At 32.5% G+C, this 26,536-nt stretch overlaps 2 protein-coding genes across 2 annotated transcripts; one reads left to right on the forward strand and one right to left on the reverse strand.

Moving 5' to 3' along the window:
* CtsB (Cathepsin B) lies at nucleotides 1-10,618 on the forward strand. The gene is made up of 7 exons (XM_088188303.1): nucleotides 1-40; nucleotides 852-1,036; nucleotides 1,104-1,248; nucleotides 5,155-5,305; nucleotides 5,597-5,731; nucleotides 10,008-10,229; nucleotides 10,290-10,618. Exons 2-7 carry the CDS (start codon nucleotides 864-866, stop codon nucleotides 10,478-10,480), a joined length of 1,017 nt encoding a protein of 338 aa, XP_088044429.1. The 5' UTR covers nucleotides 1-40; nucleotides 852-863; the 3' UTR covers nucleotides 10,481-10,618.
* Nucleotides 10,619-13,327: 2,709 nt separating this feature from the next.
* wnd (Mitogen-activated protein kinase kinase kinase 13 wallenda) lies at nucleotides 13,328-22,380 on the reverse strand. The gene is made up of 4 exons (XM_088188302.1): nucleotides 22,145-22,380; nucleotides 19,512-19,890; nucleotides 17,091-17,741; nucleotides 13,328-14,250 (listed from the first exon to the last, which is right to left on the reverse strand). Exons 1-4 carry the CDS (start codon nucleotides 22,329-22,331, stop codon nucleotides 13,815-13,817), a joined length of 1,653 nt encoding a protein of 550 aa, XP_088044428.1. The 5' UTR covers nucleotides 22,332-22,380; the 3' UTR covers nucleotides 13,328-13,814.
* Nucleotides 22,381-26,536: the final 4,156 nt, after the last annotated feature.

Genomic DNA, 26,536 nt, shown 5'->3' on the forward strand with positions numbered 1-26,536 from the left:
AAATCAGTTGTATTCTATCATTGGGAAGAGTAACTACTGTGTAAGTGAAAGAGTTAGAATATATCAATAATTTTAATTTTAATGATTTATTTACATTATGTAGATTTTTTTATGTATTCATAAATTCACATGTTCTTTCAGTTTTTATTTTGTTTTATATTTTCACTATATTTTTCTTCGTAGATATATTGATTCGTAAGCATATATGTATATACGTATAATAATAACAGTAATATTATACATGAAATAGTAATATAATAATAATAAAAAACACGTTTTGTTTTAAAAAAAATCCGAAATTAATTTTCGATCCCTTTGTTTTAACCAAATACATGAAAATCATTTTTATGGTATTACATATTGTTATGTAAAGATGAGTTTCAAGCAGTGATGGGAACAAAAATGTAATTTATGAACTATATTTATAATTTTAGTGCATTAACCGTTACAATTCGCATATATTTGAACTTATAATTTCTTGAATCGGAACTATAATTTCTATACAATTTTACACATTTTTATTAAATATAATTCTATCGAAGACATAGAGTTGTGGACGAATTAAAGAGTATTGGAAACAATTTCTAGTGAAATATTTTGCTTGTTTTGAAGTTTTATTGTGTTCTTTTAATATAAATTATGTATTCCCAAACTGCAAAAATGTACAAATAAATAAACATGTTCCAGGATCAAGTTTACAAATATCAATAGTAGAACTTAAGTTATAGAAAAACAAATAATACGATGATATAGCACTTTATTTTCAATATAGTTTATACAGATAATGGATAACATTTGAACTTGAGATATGATATATGTTATTGGTTCATCGTTTATTATATTATTCATAGGTTTGTGAAAACATGAGGTCAATATTTTTGCTGTTTGCCGTATTATTGCTGTCGTATAATTGTACGGCAAAAGGTTTACCTCATCCTTTATCGGATGAATTCATCGAGCATCTGAATAATGCCAATTCAACATGGAGAGCTGGACGAAACTTCCACCAGGACACAAGCATGAAATATATCAAACGGTACACTTTGTAATTTATATTTATATATTACTTTCAATTATTTATTAATTTGTGTATTGTACAATAGATTGATGGGAGTGCTTCCAGATTATAAAAAGCACAGTTTGCCTCTTAAGTTAATATATAATCTGGGAGACGTTAAGCTACCGGCAAACTTTGATAGTCGTAAATATTGGCCTAACTGTCCGACTATTCAAGAAGTCAGGGATCAAGTAAGTGTAAATTTATATAACGTTAAATGGCAACAGTGGCAAAGTGTTCGTACAAACCATTTTATATATTTACTGTGAGTAGCTTGTATAAATGGAACAATGCTCATTTTAACCAATACAAAGGATTTTCCCTAGTGATCAATCCCTCAGCATCTTTATATTAGTAAATAAGTCAATTGTGTTTTGATTGAGTGGAATGTAGCTCCACTACTAGACACTACGATTATCGGACAACGACACCGGCGCACGAGTTAGTTTTATTTCGCCTCGGCCATAGGTCATAATAATTAAGTTTGCCATATTCAAAATAAATTAGGCTATTCTTATATCTTATGGCGATTCCTCTCGAGAGTTGATTCATTACCCGTAATTGTTGATATAGGATACAAAACTATTACGAGTATTCGGAACAGTTCTTTTGGATTACTACAAAACCTGTACATATGTTGAACAAAGACTAAAAATAAAGGAAATTTATAACCGGTCATACTAAAAGCTTCTCTATTTGAATATCATTGAGGACTATACTCGCATAGCAGTATTAATAAAAATAATATGCATTTTATTGTTCTTTGTGTCCGCAATTGCGCATTAACTAACATAACTTTGTAATATGGTTCATATAGATCTGATTTTTTCAAAAGTTTTTGCTTTATGCCAAACCACATATTCGCAACATGTATATGAAATATTTTCCCTTTCGCTCGCTCGCGTGTTAATTGACGAAAGTGAGTGAGAGATAGTTTGCGGCCGCACTCTCTTATCTCTCATTCACTCTCGTCAATTAGCACGTGAGCGAGCGAAAAGGAAAATATCTCACCGCTCGGGCCTGCGTACAAGCAGCGATTTTATTTTTTCTCGTAAATATTTTTGTGATTGATTGTAATTATGCATAAAAATAGCATTTTTTCATTGATTGCCTTTGTGCGAACCTTGCAGTGACGAATTTATTTTTATAAAATGCAAGGTTATTAACAAAGTTATTACATAGACATTGGTCACTTGTAATAGGCTACCCGCTATGATCATATGTACAGTGCTTTCAAGTTTTGAGATCAAAAAATGCAACTAATTCAGGCTTGTAACAGTTTTTATTCAGAAATATACATATATAATTTTCAACATTTATAAAAAAATGTCGGTCCCCTAATGTGACTATTATGGCAATCGTTAACCAAGAGTTCCGAAGAATAATGAACCTATTGTCTCGAACGTGTGCTTGCCGTGTTATTAATGGATTTTGAAAGTTTATGGATATTGTGCAATACTTGGTGTCCTGCACGATTTAAATATCTATTGTTAACGCTCCCTTTTGCTATCTAAAGACACTTATTATCTTTCGCGTGAGGTCTAGATAGCGATATTGTCATCTTTAAACTTTTTATTTTATTGCTAAAAGTCATTTGCTATTTTCCGTGTCTCTAAATTAATCATCTTATTTTTGTATCCGCAGCGAATTCATTCGTTTAGGTCTATTTGAAAGATACATTTGCGAGTGGTTTAAATTTCCCAAAAAGGACGATCGTGACAAATAAACTTGATCTCGCAAATAAATATAGCAATTAGTGATTTTAACAAGTAGTACGAGAATTAAAGAGAGGCTACAATTCAATATGTTACTGAATCAATATATATATATTGGCATTCCATACCTTCTACTAATCTATTACGAAAGCTGTAGTTAATAAAACTCTAACAATGAACAGTTGCTATAGTCATCTGAATAAATATATGTATACGTCGATCTAACATGCTCATGGAAAATGTGAAATATTATTGTTTTTAGCATACAACATAAGACTTTAAAATTTAAGTTGTTGTCAAGATTTTAATTAAAATAACGATGCAAATGTTTGTTGCTGAGCGAGTAACTATCGAATAACCCCATATTCATATATTTATAACAGTATTGGGAAAAGAGCTATACTCGATTAATTATAAACTGAACCGTAAAAACAAACGTCTTACAAATTCAATCAATAATTTGCTAAATATGGAACATTCATAACCACACCAATAAAAGTGCTATTTGAGTCAAGTCTTTACATTTGGTTTTATAAATAAATTTTCGGTTTAAAAAATAACGTCGTAAGTGTTATTCGCTGTTACGAACCAATCTTTATTTTTCAAGGCTAAGAGTTCTAAATAAAGGTTATGTATTGAAAAGGTTCCGCCAGAAATACAAACAAAGTATTTGTTCGAACGAGCTTATTATTTTCGGTTACGAGTTTTTTAATTGCTTCTGTGGTGAAGCCTTATTGAATGTTTCAATTTTAGACGCCAATTATATATTAAAATGGATATTTTATAACAAAAGCTAACAGGGACCGTATATAATTTCATACGGCCCAAATTAAATAGCAAAATAAAAATAAGTTCTCACTTCTAAATACCTGTAAGTATATTTTAGTTAAATACAGTGGTGCACTACTGGACTAATATCGTCAAGGAGAATTACGAATCACGCACAGACATATGTATTATTCAATAATTTAGTGATTTGTGTTTGTTTAACAATTTTAAAAACATCAGTACGACTTTTTTGCCCATCATTATATTGATATTCCCATTAGTCGATATACTTCAATAATGTTCCGATAGTCAGTACTGCGATGTGACTAATGCAGTTTATGGTTATTTCTTCACTTGTATCATTCGTTTCTTATTCATGTAGATTATCACTATTTTACGAGTAAATTTTCGCATCACTTATAAATTGAAACCTTTAGCTGTTTTCTTCATCGGCGTTTTCAAACCCTTCAAATTGTCCATTATTTATTTCATTTGCCTTAGGTTCGACAGAATTCACTTTATAAGGAATATCCTTCCAAGATCGAACTAATGTAACTGGTTTTACTTGGACCAAGATTAAATTTCTCTGTATATGCTATACACGGAGAAACTTAATCTTTGATGATTTATATAGTACCCAAATACTGCATAGCATCCATTATAGTATTTTTTTCAAAGTTGCATCAATCATCCTCTTTGTTACCACAATGGTTTTAAGAAATCATTGAACACATCTAATACCTAAAATATCGAGGATCAACAGCACGAAGAGAGCGTTGAAAACATTGTATAGTAACCACAGAGGAAAGAATATAATAGTTACCAACTAAAGTGTTCGTATTAGAGCGACGGGATACTTTTTAATACAAATTGCTCTACATTCAATGATTTGTTAATTATACTTCCTCACTCATTCATAAACAGTCATTCAGAAACAGTCGTGTTATTGTTAAGTTCCACATCCGATACATCTCGTACTCACATAAGCCTCATTTTCAAGGTAGCGATTTGCGGATGACCATCCTATAATTACAAAACATGCAGAAAATAATACTTATCTAATGCAAAAATAGTGTTTTTTTATAAACAGATTAAACCACTACAGTAGCTGTTTATTGAAATGTATAGAATAGCTACATAGTTATTGAATGTTATGAATGAGATTGGCAGACGAGGTCCCGCCGGCCATTACGCTACCAAAAAATGATGTCCTTACTACTATCACGTCAGTGTTGCCAGAGTGCTGTTTAGTTTGTGGCCATATAAATCAACCCCTTACAGTACAAAGAGTCTTTATATTGTGATAAATAATGATAATTAATTGCTTTCGAAGGTCTGCTTGATTATTGTGCAATTCTTGGGTGTTCTGTTGTTTAGAAAAGTCTTGGTTCTTGTAACTTTGTAGATGGGCATTATTGAAACTCCCACAAAACTTAAAAAAATGTCAATAAAGCATCCAAACTAAGAAGAAATAAATTCAATAACTATATTAATAATGAGAATGAAAATGAATAACAATTAAATAGATTTTAATAATTGATAGCTTTCACCATAAAACATATTTTATTGAGTTATCTTATATGTGGCACAAAACATGTACATATCATTTCTTAGGGAGCTTGCGGATCCTGTTGGGCTTTCGGCGCAGTAGAAGCTATCTCTGACAGAATCTGCATACACTTGAACGAGCATGTGCATCTATCGGCTGAAGATCTGCTCTCTTGCTGCGAGTTCTGCGGCATGGGTTGCAACGGAGGATATCCATGTTGGTTTGCTTTTTATTTTATACATCATATGAGGCGCTGACACCATGAATCCTTGATATTTGTATTGTTTGAGAATATTAATTAAAGGCCATGGGGTAGTCACCGCCCATCAATGTTGAGTTTGAGCGATGGAAGTATGAGATACGTTCACTTATGCTATACTCAAAACGCGTTACCTTTAATATTCGTAATATAATATGTTTGTTAATTTTCATCATCATTGTTGAGTTGGCCTCTAATATTATGAGCGCCTTATCGACTTGAACTATATATTTAATTAATATTTACAGCTTCAGCGTGGAAATTTTGGGTGAAGAGCGGTATTGTGTCGGGAGGAACTTACGGATCGAATCAAGGATGCCAGCCTTACGAGATTGAACCGTGCGAGCATCACGTGAATGGAACGAGAATACCTTGTCATGGCGGTAAGGTTTTAATCCATAGTTTTGACATTATTAATTTCACATTGTTACAATAGTTGAAAATCCAGCCGTAAAAGTTGTGTTATGCGTTATAAAAAAATAAGTAGACTTTTGACGATTCAGTTGACTGCTTGCCTGGACAAGATTTGACGATGGAAGTAGAAGCGGTTGATCGATTTGGCGTAGGTTCCACTGTATGTGAGTTTAGAGCTCTTGTATATTTCCGAGTCCGGAGAAAAGTGCTTATCCAAGTGCAAGCGGCAGCGTTATGGCTTATAAGCTTCCACTTCACTCTCCGAAAGTAGGCGACAGTTGGCCAAGGACGGGAAATATAATGTGAAAATTCGGGCTTACTTCGGTCGAGCTCGGTTGTCCCCGCGCTAAAATCTCTCGCAAGTTCTCCGAGGTCACCGCGAACGGGAGGTAAAATGGGGGTAATTTGGGTCGAGGCGGCCGACTTCGTCGCCTCCGAAAATTCCCTCGCTTTCCGAAAGTCATACCCGAAAACGCTTCGAGCGCGAGCGGCGAGATACTTTCCCTTTCGCTCTCTCGCGTGACGAGAGAGAGAGATAGAGATGGTTTATCGCAAACTGAGATAGAACGATTCAATTTTAATATAGGCGTCTTCACGATCGCGCCACTGTTTGGTATTTTTGCCCGATCTGGACGGCCAAAATTATTTCTCCACTTTAGTTGATTCCATAAGTGCTCTTAGTCAAATATATAATATTATAAGTGCTAAAAAATACAATTATTTAAAGTATTTCTTTAATTGTAGGCCCGAGGAATAGGAATTCCGTGTTGAACGGTCGTGCGAATTTCGCCGCGTAGCGTAAAAAAAAAATTGTATATCTCACAAATTTGCTGTTTTTTATTAAGAAAAAGTATTTGACTAGCATTTTACCATACTCGGTATCGTTTTTTTAAATATGTATATATTTAGTCATTCCAAACAAATTTTTATTTTATTTCATTAGTACGCGATCCACAATTTGACGTTTACTGATTTTACCACGGTAACCATATTATTAAAAAATTACAATCATTACAAAACTGTATTTTAAATTTGACGTTAACATTTCTTTAATTGTAGGCCCGAGGAAGAGGAATTCCGTGTTTAACGGCCGTGCGTAGCGTAATAAAAAAATTTAGCCGCGTAGCGTAAAAAAAAAAAATTGTATATGTCACAAATTTGCTGTTTTATATTAAGAAAAAGTATTTGACTAGCATTTTATCATACCCGGTATCGTTTTTTTTTTAAATATGTGTATATTTGGTGATTCTGAACAAATTTTTAGGTCGTAACTTTCGCGACTAAGCCCCGTCCCATTTTTAAGAATAATACATTTTTAAGGTATGCAATGTGTTAAAAACCGCAAAAATCCGCAGTCAATTTTGCATGTATCATAAAGAGAAAGACCTAAGCTATATATTGTATATAAAATCTCAATTCAGCAAATTGACTTTCCATACTTTTCCTTAAAAAATAATAGAAATTATTCATTAGTTGCACACTTGAACGTTTCCTGTTTATTATTTATTAGTGACAGTGAAGCCTCGATTCAACATAAAATGTCTTATTTACTAACATTGATCTATTCCGGTGCATTGCAATCATCCACCATCTCCTTTTTCTCCATTTGGCTTTAATTTTTTTTGTGTTTAAAACACGCACGTAGTTATAATACGCGAGGTTGAGAAGCGTGCACGCGTATGAAATTCCCGGCTGTGCGAACGCTGTTCGAAAAACTGCGACCTTGACCGACTTCGGTCGAACTTCCACTAGGACAACTTTCGGAGAGTGAAGTGCGGGTAATATACTATCGGGGAAATTAGATGAGATCAACGTTCATCCTGATCAATCACGGGTGATTTGCGGCTGAACTGCAATCTTTTTTATATGATAATATATTATTAGAATATTCTAGATATATAACAGGTAAATTGGATCTAGTGTTGCATAAATCCGGCAACAATTGAATTTCAGATAAAACCTATTTTTTTTAAATTATTATTTTAAAATGCCGTTATTTCACTTGTAAAAAGCTTAGTTTTTACGACTTATCCTATACGCAAGTATTTATTATTAAGAAAGTTACAAATAACCAAGAGAATCTTGTTTGATTGACATTTTTATTCAGACTGTTACATCGCACATGGCCAGTTTTCCTCTTTATTTTGATTTCGTTTAGTTCTCATTTTTAAAAATATGTATTAAAAATAAGTTATTTTGTCTTACAATAACGTTGTGAACAAAGAAAATGTGGCAGCGTGGTGTCGTGAATTAAAAACAGGAAGAAGTTATGTCCATAATGAAAAAATAAATATGACTATCCGTTTTCAGTGATAAACTCATTAAAAAAATAAAGTTCTTCAGATACATTTTCTGGACTATTTTAAAATAATACACATTTATAATATGTGTTAATAACTTGAGAAGGGGTGATTTATTTATATAAGCTTGCACGTGGCTTATTAATTGGATTTATGAAACACAAAAATATAACATTTTATGATGGAAAAATGGTATTTAATTAAAAAATAAGGTACTACGTAACATATTTTCAGGGTGAAATAAAAATAAAATTGAAAGGTATGTATTTTTAAACAATTGTAATAAAATAATAGCAAATGCGAAAATAAATATTGTTTATGCGAAAATAAAATTCAAGGGTTTATTATGTAAAAATGTATAATATGAACCCAGCGGTTATTATTATAAATCGTTGTGTAAGAACAGACTGTATTTCATTGCTCAAAATAGATATATAATACCAATATATAAGATAAAAAAATCTATATTACACCTTGACATAAAAATATAATTAATCCTACAATCAATATCAAACTCTTTAGTTTTATCTAAGTGATGAGTATTTCCAGTATATTCACTAATATATCTGCCTCAGCATTTCTATGTTGTACAAATTACTTAAACAAAGAGTAAAACGTCCGATAACATTTCAAATATCATCAACATAGCGCTAGTCCTTATACCACGCGATGCCAGTCGCTGATGCCGAACGTTCGGAGATCTTGTATTATACAATCTAACCAACGCAGTCGTGGTCTAATTTCGCTCTTTTTACTCTCAGGCTTATACAAATTTAGTAGCTTCACAGTAGTCCATGCAGGTCAGGTGTCTGGTCCATTTGAGATATCACATTTTAGTATATCAGGATCTTTAGCCCAATATCGCTGGCGCTCAGTGTCCACATATCATATCTGTATATCAGAACTGCTCTTATCAAACTTATATAGACGTGTTTTAGTTATTCTGGATCTAGCGTCTCCCTGATAAAAATAAATTTTAAGGTTGTATTTCTAAGACAAATGAACATCCACGTTTTCCTTATAATTACTGGGTTAGTTCTAATTTAATCAATATGAATGTTTGCCTTTTTTGATTCTATACCATCTTATGCAACTGTTTTGATTTCTCCATTCGGGGAGAAATCAGGGTTTCTCTTATGGTGACGTGAAACTTTGACCCTCTCGGTAAAGCCGTATGACCAGTGAAAACACTTTATTTCCGTCTTTTATTGAATTTCGTATCCCAGTTTTTCAGACGTCACCCTATTCCTACTCAGGTTGGTCAAAGAATCTTAGCAATAACAATAGTTTATTTAAAATAACACAAAGGCTTGTGTTTTATTTTATATTTAATATAAAAATAGATTAAATGGTTATACTAATATTTTAGACATGATTCAACTACTAATGAAAATATGTTATTGACTTAAAAAAAGAAAAAGCAGTATAAGACTGATTAAATAGTCTGTGTTTGAATTATATGATCACTTTTATTTTAACAGATGGTCAGATATAAATACAGCAAATAAGGTTTTTACGTATCAACAATTACAACATAAATTATAATATACGCGAAGTTTCTAGAAAAATGATTGTAATCCATAACATTTTTTTAAATTTATTGACAAAAACGATACCTACATTGATAATTTACTATATATAGTGCTATTGCACAAAATATTTAACAAAAATAGAATTGTACTTTTGGCTTGTTTAATGATAAGTAAAGGTATTGTATAACTTGAAGTGTTCTTTCGTATTTTTTCAGAAAAATGATATTTAATGTACATAAAATTCAATAATTTCACTCGTTGATTCTATATCTTTCAGACGTTTTATAATTTTAAAGCCTAGTGGATATCAACTCATTTCATACAAAAAGGCTTTTATAAATTTAAAATCTAAAAATCAACCTTTTATAGTTTACGGAACTAGCATTCATTTTTTTATTCATTGACTATTACAGAGCGCGATACTCCAGAGTGTATAAAAAAATGCGAATCAAATTACTTAACACCTTACCAACAAGACAAGTACTATGGAACCGAAGCTTACCAACTGGTCGGAGAATCTCACATTATGGCCGAAATATTCGATAACGGGCCAGTCGAGGCAATCTTCTCCGTTTACTCTGACTTTATAACCTATCGCTCAGGTGTATACAAGCATATAAGCGGCGAAAGTCTCGGTGAGTACTTTTGAATCAATCACTCTGATGAATTATTTATAACTATTGTTTATCATTTAGGCGGACATGCAATCAGGATTCTGGGATGGGGAACCGAGGGCGGAGTGCCTTATTGGCTGTGCGGCAACTCCTGGAACTCCGATTGGGGCGAAAAAGGATTCTTCAAGATCTTGCGCGGCAGCGATCACTGCGGCATCGAAAGCTCGATCAGCGCCGGTTTGCCTAAGGAGCCCAAATATTACTTGCCGTAGAATGCATTAAAAATAAAACTACATTTGGATTTTCGCTAGTACTAGACGTTTAATTACAAATATAAATTATCTAAATATAGAACATATCACTATTTTGTACACATACTAGTTTTAATAAACATTCGATATACAATGCAATTAGTTCACTTTACGTTATTTCCAAATATATTTTAACAATTAGAAATAAATCTTACGACATAAAAGCAATTTGCGTTTATTGCATATGCATTCAATAAATAAAATGTTACAATAAAGGTTTATAATATCAATCAAATATCACAATCATAATCGAGTGTCTTTAGATTGCAACAGTAGAGATCGTGGCTTATTAATCTGGCTAAGCCTAGTCTGTTCAAACATTTCTTTAATATAAATACACAAGTTCCATTTCTTGTATTCACTGACTTACAACCGATTTACTATCACATAAATAACGATCAAATAAAAAGACGCTATACCAAAATATACATACATATATACCCAGTGATACACAAGATAACCTAAGAAAAGAACGATATTTTAAATACTTAGTATTAATAAAAAACATATCAAATGGTTCAATGGCCCATTCAATCGATGACTATTAGTCATAGCACCACTGCAATTCAAGAAATATAAATATTTAAAAATTCGTTCAATTTTATTGGCCAACCTGAATATTAATATCGTTAAATTGTCAATGTTTACAAAAGCAAACAATGAGCTACACATATAAGAGGGTGAGTCAAATGAAAACCGTACATGTGTTTTTAAAAGTGGCAGTACAAAGCAGTAGCTTAAAATGATCGCTGCACCTGCAACATACATTGAAGTAGAGCAGCGCTAAGATATTCATTTTTGAGTGATGATAACAGAATCTATAGAAAATCATAGATCAGTATCCCACATTGTCTATGAAGTGATTGCAAAGTAGATACCACAAAACGCACACCCAGCAATTGGAGCTGTGTCCATCTACTTTATGGAAGATTTTGTGGAAAGATCTTGGTTTAGAAGCTTACAAGATCCAGCGCATGCAAGAATTAAAGCCGCGTGACTATTGTGTGCATGGTACATTCGGTGAATGAGCCGAAAACGAGATTGTTCTTGATCCTCATTTTGACTATAAAATTTTGTTTAGTTCTCATTTTTGGTTGAATGGCTACGTTAACAAACAAAATTGCCGCATTTGGAGTGGTGAAAAAAATCTACAAGCCATTATTGAGACACCGTTACATCCATAAAAACTCACTGTTTGGTTTGCTTTATGGGCTGGAGGAATCAGTGGTCCATATTTCTTTAAAAATTATGCCGGCCAGAATGCTACAGTCAATGGAGAGCGCTATAGATCCATAATTACTGACTTTTTTGTTCCCTAATTGAATGACATTAATGTGGAAGAGCATTGGTTTCAACAAGACGGCGCACACGCCACACAGCGCGTGCCACAATCAATTTATTAAAGGAAACATTCGATGAGCGCATAATTTCGCATAATGGACCTGTGAATCGGCGTCCAAGATCGTGTGATTTAACACCTTTGGATTAGTTTTTTGGGGACATGTGAAGTCGCTAGTCTACGCCATTAAACCAGACAATGGACGACATGGAAGCCAACATTCGCCACGTTATTGCCGATATACGGCCTCAGCTGCTCGAAAATTGGACTTCAAGATTGCGCTTTATTCGAGCCCGAAATCATATTTAAACACTAATGGCATAAAATTATCTTTCCAATAAAGCCAATACCGTGGCCATTACCATAATTATGAATTAAATATAAATATAAATACCAAAAATGATGTACATTTTGTTCAGTAAATTGTGACAATATATTTTTTTTTAAGTTTTCATTTGACTCATAAAATAAATATACATTAAAAAATTTGAGTAACGTTTGAATGGTAATCGAATCACAAGGAATCATTTTATAAAAAAATACTTCAAGAGACATAAAAGTTCAGGAATTATTAGCAACATAGTGAATAGTCTTTAAAAAAGGCACAAATATTTTTTTATATGGTTGTTATTAGCGTACAAATATTATTAATATTGCAAGGCAAACTTTGTACGTTTAGATTGCTTATTTTTACACTAAAAAATACTATTTTCACTATGTAGATTTTTGGAATGAGCTTAGAAATAATATCAGACTTATGTTGGGTTGGGTACAGTGCGAGCTATAACACTCAACGTTGCTTCACAATGCAAATCTATTAGGCCTTGGTATTATTTAAAAAATATATACCTAAATGTATAAAAAAATGTTTTCCTTATAAAATTTGTCTAAATTTATTTCATTATTCGTAAAAATATATTTTTTTACAACGATCGTATAAAAAGCTGTCCCAAAAAGAGCGTTAAAAAATCTTTAATGGTAACATGGACAATTTAATTAATTATTTTTTTAATATTAGTAGTCTAAAAATATAATAATATTTATTTAAAAAATGTATTGCCACGACAAATTGCAAAGTTATGATAGTAATCTCAAAGCATGAGCAAAACAATATATCGCACAGTGAGTGTAAAACAGTAGTACACGTAAAAAATATTTTTATCATATATTACAAGAGAAGAAAGTCCAATTAACAATACAGAAGTTTTTAATCAGGATTTTGTATAAAATATTTGCATTTACTATGGTTTTATACCCACTGTGTGATATGTACAGTAACAATCGATGAAAGTGATTCATTTTTGTAAAAGTAAGAGTTAGTTTAGATGTGCTGAATAATGTGTTTTTTATAGAAATGGTTAGGTCGAACTAATTTTTTGTCAAAATATCAAGTTTAAAGACATATGATCACTTTTCAAAGACTAACTGAACATCATTTTATTATTTTTGACAACCCTGTACCGCCTTAATTTTATTTATTTTTTTATATACGTTTGAACATCGATGTTAATGTAGGAATTAACTTACAGAAACTCACATTGAAATGTGACAATACAAATAAATACTAAATCTTTAAGTACTCATCATCATAAAATACAATCTAAAAGTACAACATATACAAAGGATTACAGCTTTATAAGATTGCCAGGGGTATATTGTTTGTCTATTAGACACTCAACAAAATCTCTACCCTTTTAATAATAATGATAATAATTGCAATGTGAATTATTTTTAAACATCCGCTTCACTCAATTTTCAATATTCTATTCTATTCGAAAATAGAATGTTCTTATATCTCGTTAAATTATTTTAAGTTTGGTAATAACATAAACAAGGTAGAGTTCACATATGACTTCCGAGTTAAATTATCTAACAATCGACTAATAATTAATTAAATAGGAACGTAAGTAGTCCCCTGTGAAAGAATTTTCACAGAGTCCTATCAAAAAAATATAACTAAGCTGCTAAACTCTCGTTCAATGTATTACCGTTGTGTCCATTGCATTCGACGTTTGAGTTGTTCTCTTCGATCGGTTGTTGTACGGACTTGGACATTTGAGTGCTCTTAAACATCTCCACTTGGTTATTTCCATTTTCACTCAACAAGTTGCCGTTTTGCTCCTGGTCGTTCAGTATTTGTTCGTCCTCCATTTTGCTCAGCTCGCTCTCTTTGATCACTTTCGACGAGCACTCCAACTTTGTGTTTGGGACTTGTAGAGTGCGCTTCTTGCTGATCGCCACGCCCGGTCTGCGCCGCGGAGGAAATTGAAACATGTTCACCATCAGATTCGAGCCTTGGACTTCCGGCGAAGACGACGTCTGCCTTTGATAGTCAACCTTAGGCTTGCGAATGCCGCATTTGCAATGTTTCATTTCAACAGCGCGCTCTCGTCTGTAAGAAAAATCATAATTTATTTATTTACTATAAAAATGACAATTTAAATATAATAAAACTAGTGTTTATTTTTTCTTTGTAGAAAAAATCTTGCTGTATTCCGCAAAAACAATTATCACTTCACAGAAGTCAAAAATTCACGTCAAAAGCAATAAAATCGTGTCGGTGCAGTCGCAATGGTAACTGAGCGTTTCCATTGCAATGACACCGACACGATTTTATTGATTTTGACGTTGATTTTTGACTTCTGTGAGGTGATAACTGTTTTTTGCCCTCTTCTATTGCTCAAAATCCGGTTTATATATGCCTCATTCGATTAAGTTGTAATATTTAAAAAAAAGTCTTAATATGAGGCGTTTAGAGCACAAAGGGCGAACTTGATATCTGACCAAAATTTTTTTTCGCAATATTTAATCCCCACCTTATAAAGATTTTTCTCTTGCTGAAATTGTTTTTATTTTATAAGAAATTCACGAATTTATAAATTTATCTGCTGCTTTTTGGCATTGTAGTTACGAGCACAAAGGGCGAACTTGGCAATAACATATCTATTTTTCTCATACCTATGCCTTGCTCTAAGGCAGGGCTCGGCAACCTATGACCCGCGGGTCACCAAGTGACCCGTTTGGTGATTTCAAGTGACCCATTTCAGTTCTGCGAATATCATTTTTTTTAAAGTGTTACGATGTCACGACTAGACCACATATATGGTTGTTAGGACCAAAAGTATTCACTGACCCGAATATTTTTTTTAATGGTCACATTTTAATTATTTTGACTCGCAGCCAAAAAAGGTTGCCGAGGCCTGCTCTAAGGCATTCTAAGGCTTACAACCGAAAATCACCGAGCATTGACATATTGTTAACACCACACCTAAGCAACTTCGAAAAATGCTTCATTGAGTAGACGCTACTCAGAATTTATACCAACCCTCCAAGCAAAATAGCACTATGATAAAAATACGGATACAACCTGCACTCCCTCTTGTCAATATATCTGAGAAATTACCTTCGAATTTATTACAATCCCAGAGAGTACCATTTTCCCTTGGGATTCCAGACATTGAAACTACATTCATGGATACTACGAACTAGTGTAACATACAAAACGCGAATAAGAAATAAATTGTTAGTGACATGACCAAGCCGAGCATCCTTGATGCCTTATCGCAAACTTTTGCGATGTGCATACAAAATCTCCATCTCTGCTCGAATGTAACTTCTAAGTCATCGATGGAAATATATCAACTTAAAACACCTTTGTCTAAATTGTAAGAAAATTCCGCCATACAAAGTGATCTGGAAAATGTAATAAAGTGACACTTGGCCACACTGAAAGATAGTTAGTTGTCGATCCACCACTTCCACAGCAACTCCATGTCTTTTTATTGACAGAGTAAATTTAAATTTTTGTGAGTGCTTTGAAACACTTACAGATCATCAGTTTATAATAAATATTATATTTGCTACCGCTGTACCGTTTTAGATAAGCCTCAGATAGTTCAGTTCTTTTCTGGCCATGACGAGAAAACATTTGTAGACTATACTTGTAATATTTTTCGACTTTGCGCTTTTTCGTAATATATTGTGTAATTGTGTTTATAATAGTAATATATTGTGTAATTTTGTATTTTTAAATATTTTGTGATAATTAATTTATTGAGTAATTTTTCTACCAACTAAAATTTTAAATATTTTGTTTTGTGATTTTTACTGTGAGCATTATAAAATGGATGACAGAGAAGATACATTGTTAGAAGAAATGTTTGAGGATCATATTTCCCAACCTCCTAGCGAAAATGAAGAAGATATCAATGATCACAATGATTCTGAACAGTCCACAGAAGTGAAAAACCGCATGTCATGCATTTATCAGACTCCGAAGATTCTTCAGAAGAAGATATAAATGTTTGTGTATGTGAACACTGACTTGAAACGAAATTTTTTTACTCTAGTTTTGGGATGTCGATTTTTAAACTATTTTAATTAATATGATATTAGTAACATCCGTGACTAAAGCGCTAAATAAATACGTTACGGTAAATACACAGTTTAACGTGTGTTTTTGTTATATGAAATTGAAACACACAAATTTGTGCACAGGTATTCAATGTATTCGTAACAAAGCTAACAAGACCGTTCGAGAAGCCGAAGTTTCAAAAAAGTAGCTCATCAACTTAGATTTTAGAATCGAAGGATTTTGACACCGCCTTCGAAAGGTACAAGAGGTTATTGACCATAAAATAATGCTGACGAAAACCATGTTGTTGGTCCACTTGATTGCCGACAGTGATTGTGAATATATCTGTAAGGAAAATATATTAAACAACTTATTATGTGCCGAAAGAAAGGTGACCGGTCTTAAGTTTCGATAAACGATTTATAACCTTTTTTTTAATGATTTCGATCTGGCGTCTCACTGCTTAGTGATTGTTGACTGTATTTACTCAGTTATAATACGCCTGTCATGTTTCAAAGGAAGATTTATGATAAATAAATAAATAAATAACAAATTTCAAAGTTTCAAGGATGGAAAGATGAATACATTCATAAAAGATCGATGAGTGAGTTAATATATGATTTTTTCTAATATTGATGAAAACTTTTAGATTCAAAAATAAAAAAAGGATTTTCTTAAAATTTCTAAAAATAGTCATTAATTTTTAAGTTTAATAATCCACATTTATCTATAGTTTAATAATAGATTTGTTTTTTAACGACTTTTAAATTTCAAAATTAAAACAGAACCACCAGCGTTGGAAGACCATTCGCGCCAAAATAGCATTGTGATAAAAGAGTTAAAGAATATTAGATTGAATAAGTAAATAAAATACGCACTCGATAATCTGTTTCTCTCGCTGCTCCAGTTGAAGAAGTACGGCACTCAGCTCCAAATATAAATCGTTGATCTTTAACATCTTCTGCTCGTACAGCTGCCTTATGCTCTGCGCTTTCTTTAACTGAAACTTTCTCATCTCCACTAGTTTTTTTTCCTCTCTGGTCGGCACCATCCATACCGGCAGCAGCTCTACCTTCTCCTTGACCTCGTTGTACCACGACTGCTGCGTGACGATAAACTCGTTGATCGGTTGAGATTTAATGCTCCTGCAGCACGTGTTCAGGTGTGCCAGGATGATTCCGAACGACGGCCTATTCCTCGGCACCGGGTTCCAGCAGTCCCTTATGAGCTGTTGAATTTCTTTGGGGCAAGTCAACGGTATAGGCAGAGACATGGAGCCGTTTCCGACTCCCCAAATGACAGCCGAGGAGTCTATGTTCTTGTAGGGAATCTCGCGCGTAAGCACCTCCCAAAGCACGACGCCGAATGACCACACGTCAACTTTTTCCGAACACGGCTCGTTGCGGATCACCTCCGGAGCCATCCACGATACAGTGCCAGCGAAGCTCATGATCGTACTCATTTCGTTCCATTCGCGACTAGTGCCGAAATCGCTCACCTTCACCACTCGATTCTCGCCGATTAGGATGCTGAAATTAAATTTAAAGGCAAAATTGAAGTTGTATGCTAAAATCTTTACAATTATAATTATATTATTCGCAATTATGGTAATATATACATAATTTTGGCCAGCTTACCCACAACAATGATACTTTTTAATAACATAGCATTGTGATCGGCAAAGTTGTTTCAAATTTTTTTTAGGCCCAATTTGTATATTAAAATCATTAAATTGTCAATGGTTACAAAAACAATTAAAAAAATAAAGTATAAATACAAATATAAACGTATATAAAATACGAAACAATAATATTATTATCGGGTAAGTAAGTCAGATCTTGAAAGTGCTATATAAATTCAAAACGTAAAATGTGAGAAGTGGCCGATAGGTGGTAGTATAAATCAGGCATGGAACACAAAAGCGCAGCAGTGGCTTAAAATAGCAATCGCAACTGAAACGTACACCAAAATAGTGAAGGGGTAAAAATTATTAAAAATCATCAACAAACGAAAGGTCAGTATGGCGATGTATGTCTGTCATTGAATTAAAAAGATCTGAATTCTATAAACTAATTTTGAAAATAAACTTTTGTATTTTTGAAATAAAATATTTTAAATTTTCATTTGTATATTAAATGTAAAACAAAAAGTTACAGACGCTAATGTGTTCACTAGCAGTGTAGTCTTTCTAAAAGACAAATGTTTTCAATAAAGTTGTAGAAAGCGAAAGAATAATATTGCACGCAAAATATTAAAATATTTACAATCGCTTTCTATTTTTTTTCCCAACATATTACATTTAAAAGTATTATAGCGCTGGCTAATATTGATCAACAGTGATCGATCATATATTAACACATTGTTTGCGGGTATAATTCCATGTCATATCTCGACTGGCGCGGGCGAAAATTGAGGTCTTGCGCAAAAAAATCGTCATAACTTCTAAAGTATCTAATATAATTTAATAAAAAATTTAATTCTAAACTCACTATATACTAAGTTTTCAAACTATAGAGATCCATTGAAGAACCATTTATAATAGTTAAAGTAAAACTATGACGAGTGTGACAAAAAATCCCTTCTGCCAACCCATCAAAAACTGGCATAAATACGATCTATTTCAAGGTTTTGACCATGTGAAATAAAAGAATAGTTCATTATTTGACAAAAAAATATATTAATGAAACTATATTGATTTTTATTACAATTAATTGTATAAAAAAAAACATAGAAGTGCTTTTTGTAGTGTGAACTGTGATCTAACGGAGAGCAATGAAATCCGTTGTAAAAATAGCCCGTATAAATACGTTACCCGACTTCTACCACCAATCAACAAAAATCGTATTTTTACGGGTCCCGCATACCAGCAATAATTGAAAAAAACATAATTTTACATGATCCGCAAACAATGTGTTAACCTATGGAGCCTGACACAGAGAAATTCCCAGATAAAATTAAAGGTAGCAATCAAAAGAAATTTGTCATATATTTACAAAATAATTAAAATCATATTTGCAACATAGTTACTGTTATAAGTTATTTTACAATGTTTTTAAATGTAATTATTGTTTTATGATTAGAAATTGTCTAGTACAAGCATACTAATGTTTTTATTATTACAAAAAATAGACTGAACTTGTTTATTTAAAATAAACTGCTATACTTTTTTTATTGATTCTATATTGCAAATAATTGTACTTTTCATTAAATCAGTCGAACATAAGACATTTAAGTCGCTTCACAATGCAATAGCAAACTTACCTTAATCGCTAAATGGAAGTGATACAATTAATACATACTTGGGACTCTTCAAATCCCGATGGATAATTTTGTTCATGTGTAGATACTGCATTCCCATGGCGATCCCCTCGGCCCATTCCAGCAGTTGGAACTGTGTTATGTCATGATCGTCGTGCAGTATCCTGTACAGAGGTCCGAACGGGCAGAATTCCATTATGACACAGTAATTCGGCGCCTGCATGCACACACCCATGAATTTGACTATGTTCGGATGGTCCAGCTTTCTCAGGTGCTTTATGTTAGTCTCGGTCTGGTCCTTCACCTTCTTCACTGCCACAACGTTGCCATTGAATTTGCCTCTGAATACTTCTCCTTGAGCCCCCGAGCCGAGCCATTTGAGCTCGCTGAGGCTCTCGTACGAGTAATCCCAGTTTTCAGCTGTTGAGTAAAAAAAATAAGCAAATCACTTTACATATTTTAACTCTTAATCTTTGCCTTCCTGTAATGTACACCGAGTGTACATGTCATATCGTTATGTAAAATTTATGTATTCTTTCATAATTATATTATAATAATAAAGGGTAATAAGTAATCAAAATTTTGTTTGCTTGTGAAAAACATTTATTAATTAAAAATTTTAAATACTAATCAAAAAAGTAATGTTCATTATTATCTATCACCTTTTGCCAAATATTTTTACAATTTTTCCAAACCATTTTTTAAAAAAATCTGTTATTTTCTATTAAAAAAACTTTTCTAAATAAATTTTAATTTCACAAACATTATTATTTTTTTTTACAACTTATGTAAAAAGTATGTACAAGTATGTTCTAACAATCACAAGAAAGAACAATATTTTGTCTGAAGTACCTACGGCAGTGATTTGTAAGGAGCACAACAGTATTAAACAAGACAAATGTAGCTACAATAATAACAGCCCAGGTAGGTAAGCAGGGCATCGGTTTGCACACAGCGCCTCGGCTAGGTATATATATACAGGATCTATCAGGAGAGGGGAGGGGGACATAGTGTAAGAGGGGTCTCATTTTGGTAGTTAAATTTTTAATGTTGAAAAAAATAGACAATGTAGGAAATTCGATCAAAATTATTTATACTATTTCACAAAAATCACTGATCCTACGACGACCTTGCGAAACGAATACGCTAAAATGAGTAAAGGATCTGAAAATATGCACATGGATCGTATAAACATTACAAACCTCGAACGTTGAAAGTGGTAACGGATATTCTCAACATACATAAAGTTACAAGAAATCTGATGGATAGGAAATGGCATTTTAGAAAGAAAAGATTAATATTTATATTATATCTGTCACCCTAAGCTTCATATATTTGGAACTGGATTTCTAGTGTCTGGAAGGGTAAAGCACCTGGTCATAGACTTTGCAGCCATAAATTATACTGTGCCGTATTTGAATGAGGAGAAAATTTATCAACTACAGCCTAATATGCGCACATGCAACCATAGAGGAGAATCCAGAAGAAGAAAAAGAGGAATTCTATGATGCCCTAGGCCAGTGGTCGGCAAACTTATCAGCCAAAGAGCCAAATATGTACATTACAACGATTAAAAAAAAATTGAGAGCCAAATTTATTTATTAATTTAGCAAACCTTTATTATAATTTTCCAAATCAACACAAAGACGTTCAAATTTAGAGCTTCATATTTCCTTGTTTTTTAGATCCGGCGCGTAAATGCCGGTGGACATTTGTGCCAGAGCCGCACTTAAGGGGCCAAAGAGTCGCATGCGGCTCCGGAGCCGCACTTTGCCGACCTCTGCCCTAGGCAAAACATATGATGAATGTCTTAAACAAGACTTTAAAATCATACTGGGTAACATGAATGTCAAAGTAGGTAAAGAACAATTTGCTCATCTGACAATTGTCAAATACACGCAAAAACGCGACGTAAGAGGCAGTGGTTGGATGTCAATGAACATCCAATTTCAACACCGAGTACAGGATTACACCTCAATAAGATAATGTTATGTATTGGTTGGATATGAATGGCATAATTCATTAAGAGTTAGTGGATTATACAGACAAACGACTATCATATATTTAGATCCCTGCAATAATTTTTAGGTGGAAAAAATATTTTATGAAAACGGATATAAAAACGACATTAAAAAAATTATTGCTAACAAAAATACAATATTTTGGGAATCAGGTATAAAAATATTGATTAACACGTGGAGACTAATTGTCGGAAAATATAGAGAATATATAATTTAGTAAAAGAATTACACGCTTTATTTTTTAACTCATTTAACCTGCACCTTAAAAATCATAGACTTATTGAACAACCATTAAACAAATCTCATTATTGAATCCCGTCAAGGACTATTAGATGTAAAAAACATTGAGAACTTAATTACAGATGTAAAACAACTTAAGAAAACATGGAAGACAGTTCTTGACAAGTGTAGAAAAATCGTAACCAAAAATAAAATCACTACAGAATTTGAAATAAATTCTCAAATAATAATAGAATTTACCAATGGAAATACATTTTTGAAAGCATAACACTTTCTGGGCACATCAGTGTTAAAAATAAATCTTTAAAATGAAAATTACTATAAAAACTATATAAAATTTTCGAGATAAATTAGTTCCCAAGCAATGCTATGCATCCTGGTTCATACATTATGATTTAGAGCTTGAGTATTACCTCTGGATTGTTTTATGTCGGCTGTGGTTCTGTTGATGAAAGAGAAGAGAGGCCAGATACAAGAGAGCATGTCGTTAGTCCAGCTGCGCGCCCCCATCGAGTCCGATGCAGTAGGGGCACCTCGGTTAGGAAAGAGGGACGCCCCCACACGGAGATCGGAGTCCCGCAAATAAGTCGGGTGCTCCATGCCAGAGACGTCTTCCGATACTACTGGAAAGTCAATAATGAAATTCGGTGCTGCCACACGAAAAATCGACGTGATTCCGCAATGCACAACACCAGCACCACACAATTCGAAAATGCGCTACATCCTCTATTTACTTTTTAAAAATAAATTAATTATAAATTCAATAACTATAGGTTCAAAAGTAATTTATTTAGATTATTTCTATAAAAAATGAAAACGATTTACATTAGATTTACATTAACCAATAAAATTTTATATACTGACCTAAAATCTATTTATACTGATCATTACAGTAAAATAATACTGACAATTCACTTAATAAAATACTGACTAAATAAACTTCTTAAATACTGACCGATTAAATATAAGTCAAATAGCGCCGAGGGTTTTTTTAATCTTCCGCTGTAACTAGACAGGCTTGAGTCTAATGCATTACAGCAGATTAAACACAATCAACACATACAAGTAAGTTGTGATAAGGCTTTTCCCCTAATGATAGTGTGGAGGCTTATTCAGTCATTATGGCCAAAACTTAGCGGTACTGTGGTATCACTAAAAGGGAATTATTTTCTTATTTCGGATATGACTTGTTGAGAATACTTCTTACCACACACCAACATATCAAACTTATGTAGATTCATACATCACGTAAAAAAACAGTTCTCATAATTTTTGAGGATGATGTCTGACTACCTTACGAAACCAAAACAAAATGATTCTACATGTAAAAAAAAACTCAAATTGAGATTTTTTAAATTTTTCTTTTTTGACTTTGATTTCTTTAACAAGTGTACTGGTTACATCAGGTGATTGGAAAAATTCAGAACTTTGAACGAGATAAATTAAAACGGAAACTTTGGAAAAAAAACAGGAAATTTCGGGAACCTTGGGAATTTAATTTAAAAATACACGTTTTTATACGTATATATAAACAGATAAACAGCGGTGGATACAATATATATAATTTTTTGTAATTCACAGATATCCAACTGTCTTTTTTATATAACTTTGCAAAACTTGATAATAATTGTTGTTATTTTAAAAACTTTTATAATTACAAAAAGTTTTCTTTTTCTTGATTTGTTGTTGTTAAATTCAACCCTATCCGGAGAGTGAATTAAATTGAATATAGCTACTGTAAAATTATTTATTTTAAGTAGATACACCAGTTTAGTTTAAACAAATCGTAATAAAATAGCAATGTAAAAACTATTTTAGGAAGCAACCTATAATGTAATGATTTTAGTTAGCTATGAAGCATTTTTTAAAATGTAAAACGTCTATTTATAATAAAATTAAAAATAAAATAAATATAAAATTAAAATTAGTTATTGTTTAAATAAACCTAAACTAAATATATCAATTAGATATTATAATAATATGATTAAGATTATTCATGACATCATATTAGGAGCAATATAATTTATTGAGCAATACCTTATAAAATTATTGCACAATACATAAATCAATACATTTCCTTTGTCTATTTATGGCCGATATAAAATTTAGACCTAAATCCCGACCCCCCAACCAAGTGTCAGCTAGACGTCTATGCTTCAAAATGGAAAGCGGCGTAACAAATAATACGATAAAACGACACCAATAATCACCTTCCTAACGAGATTTCGTGTATATCCAGTTACGCTCGGAGGCTTGTAATCCGCGTGGGCTAAGCGCAATTCCTTACGATGCGTCCAATATCAATGAGCGTTTGGCGGACGTTGCGATGCTGAATTCCAGACGGGCAGGATGAGTAGCTGCCATATGCGCGACGAACGTGAGATTCTGCTCCTGTTTACCTCTGAAAACCCACGTATCGATTAGATGTTGGTATCGAGTATGCTGATATAAGATGATACATTGCCATATCAAACATACTTTCATTGTACACACCGTCAATAGTATTTCCAATGCTGATGTAATAGTCCTAGCACTGATTCGCAGATAGACGTTTAGAGAGACATCTGCAGGGTATATTCCACCATAGGATCATACAAAAACTGAACATGCTGTCTCATCTCAAGAGAAAGCTGTACTACTGCACAGCTTGCGACTTAAGATTTAATACATATGAACACTTTGAGAAGCACAAAAACCTGAACCATTCACTAGGGTACCATAATTCACAATCAGAAATCTATGCTGAAATGAATTCGGAATTAGTAGAAGTAGCCGAACGGCCTGATACAATACCAGAAGAAGTGGAACAGCAAATTGCCACTATCGACGAGAACGATCTAAGCGACGAAAACGACCAAGACGACGATAACGATCAAAGCGAAGATTATGATGACTTTGATTACGACGATGGATCGGATTACGAAGAAAGCTTAAGAAAAGCAAGACGAAAATGCAACCGAAGTAAACAACGCGTACGCCGCAAGAATTCAGTCAAACCGAAGAATCCAAAAATAGCCTTTTGTACTGTTTGCAAAGGTGGATTTACAACAGAGAAGTATTTGAAGATTCATATGCGTATACACGATGTTGCTAAGACGTTCTCGTGTAAGAGCTGCAACAAAACGTTCGAAAGCAGATACTACTTGAAGGAGCACAATAAGTTGCATTTGGATAAAAAGCCGTTCTTGTGCACCGAATGTGGAATGCGCTTCAGTCGTCAAATCAAACTGACTGAGCATCTTAGAGTTCATACTAGAAACATGCCATACGCGTGTACGTTATGCGGCGAGCAGTTTTCGCAAGGTATTACTCTGAAAACTCACAAATTAAGCCACATTGAAGAAAAATTCTATTGTGAAAGATGTGGTAAGGGTTTCATTAAAAAATCTCATCTGACACGCCATAAACGTACTTTACATGCAATGATGTAAAATGCTCTCAAAATATAATCCGATAATTAAGTGTGCGCCGAGATTGTTTTGGTGTGGCGGACTCACTGTTCCAAAATAAAATTTGAGACTCGTGAAATATATTATTCATTACTATTCAGTAAATCTGTAACGTCACTGTTTTTCGATCCTTATAACCATGTTCGTTTGCTAGATTAAGTTATGTTAGGATAAACTTATGTACTGATTTCAAGTAATAGTTCACTATAAGGTTCTATAAATATCTATGGGAATATTTGTAATCAAAAGAATGGAAATATTTTTTCGACACTTGTATTTAAAAATATTTTAATTAATTACATTTTTATGATACATTATGGTTTAGTATGCTACATAATGCATATATAATTAATTAAAGTTTTGCGCTCATGATTGTATTAATAGATTTTAAAATTTTAAAAAATATACATTTCTCTAATGAATCGTAAGGTAATACGAAAAAATGTACAGTATTTTACAACAATTTATTGTTTTTCTCTAAATATATACATATATATATATATTCTAATAAATGTATATATATGTATATGTGTTTATATATATATATATATATATCAATATATCTTATTTGCTTACTTTTAACATTTGTAGTTTGATATAAATTATTTAATTACATTACAGTACTCGATTATATAAAAACCATACATGATAGACAAAAACAGTGTGATTATGTCGATAAATAATATTAGGTGGCTTCCATAAATTATGTAATATTTTTAAGGTAGGGGGGTGAGCGAACTTGTGACAGTGTGAAAGTTAACAGATATCAGGCTCAAAAAATCTTGTAACAAAAAGGTGGGGAGGGGGGTGTAAACAATTTGCAAAAAACTGTGGCATTATTTACGGATATGGGAGCCGCCTTAGGCATTTTTTCGTATTTATTTAAAAAATATATATTTTACTTGATTATGCACTGTGTATCATATTGATCATAAACAAAATAATTGAAAATGAAATTTGATAAAATTAATATAATCATTGTCGTTTAAAAAGCTATACCTTATTACGAAAAACTAATGACAGCTGAAATCAGCGTGTAATTTTACGTATAAATCATTATCTGTTCTATGTGGTAAATATCTCGATGTTCAGTGAAATACATTCATAAAAAATCCAAAATAACATTTAAGTAAATGTCTTATTTTTAATAAATGTCTTAATATACATATACACAAAAATATTGTTTTTTTTTTAATAAATTATTGCATACAAAAATGGTTAAGAAATTTCTACTAATACTATATCTTGTCTAGAATCATTATTTTAAATTTAACTTTAGATATTACATAAATAAATATCAACTATAATTAATTTTTATTCTATAGTAATATATTTTTTTAAATTTTAAATATATTA

The sequence above is a fragment of the Plectrocnemia conspersa genome, unplaced genomic scaffold, assembly GCF_051122295.1.
Source record: "Plectrocnemia conspersa isolate PC_06_02 unplaced genomic scaffold, ASM5112229v1 ptg000006l, whole genome shotgun sequence".
NCBI classification, from domain to species: Eukaryota; Metazoa; Arthropoda; class Insecta; order Trichoptera; family Polycentropodidae; genus Plectrocnemia; species Plectrocnemia conspersa.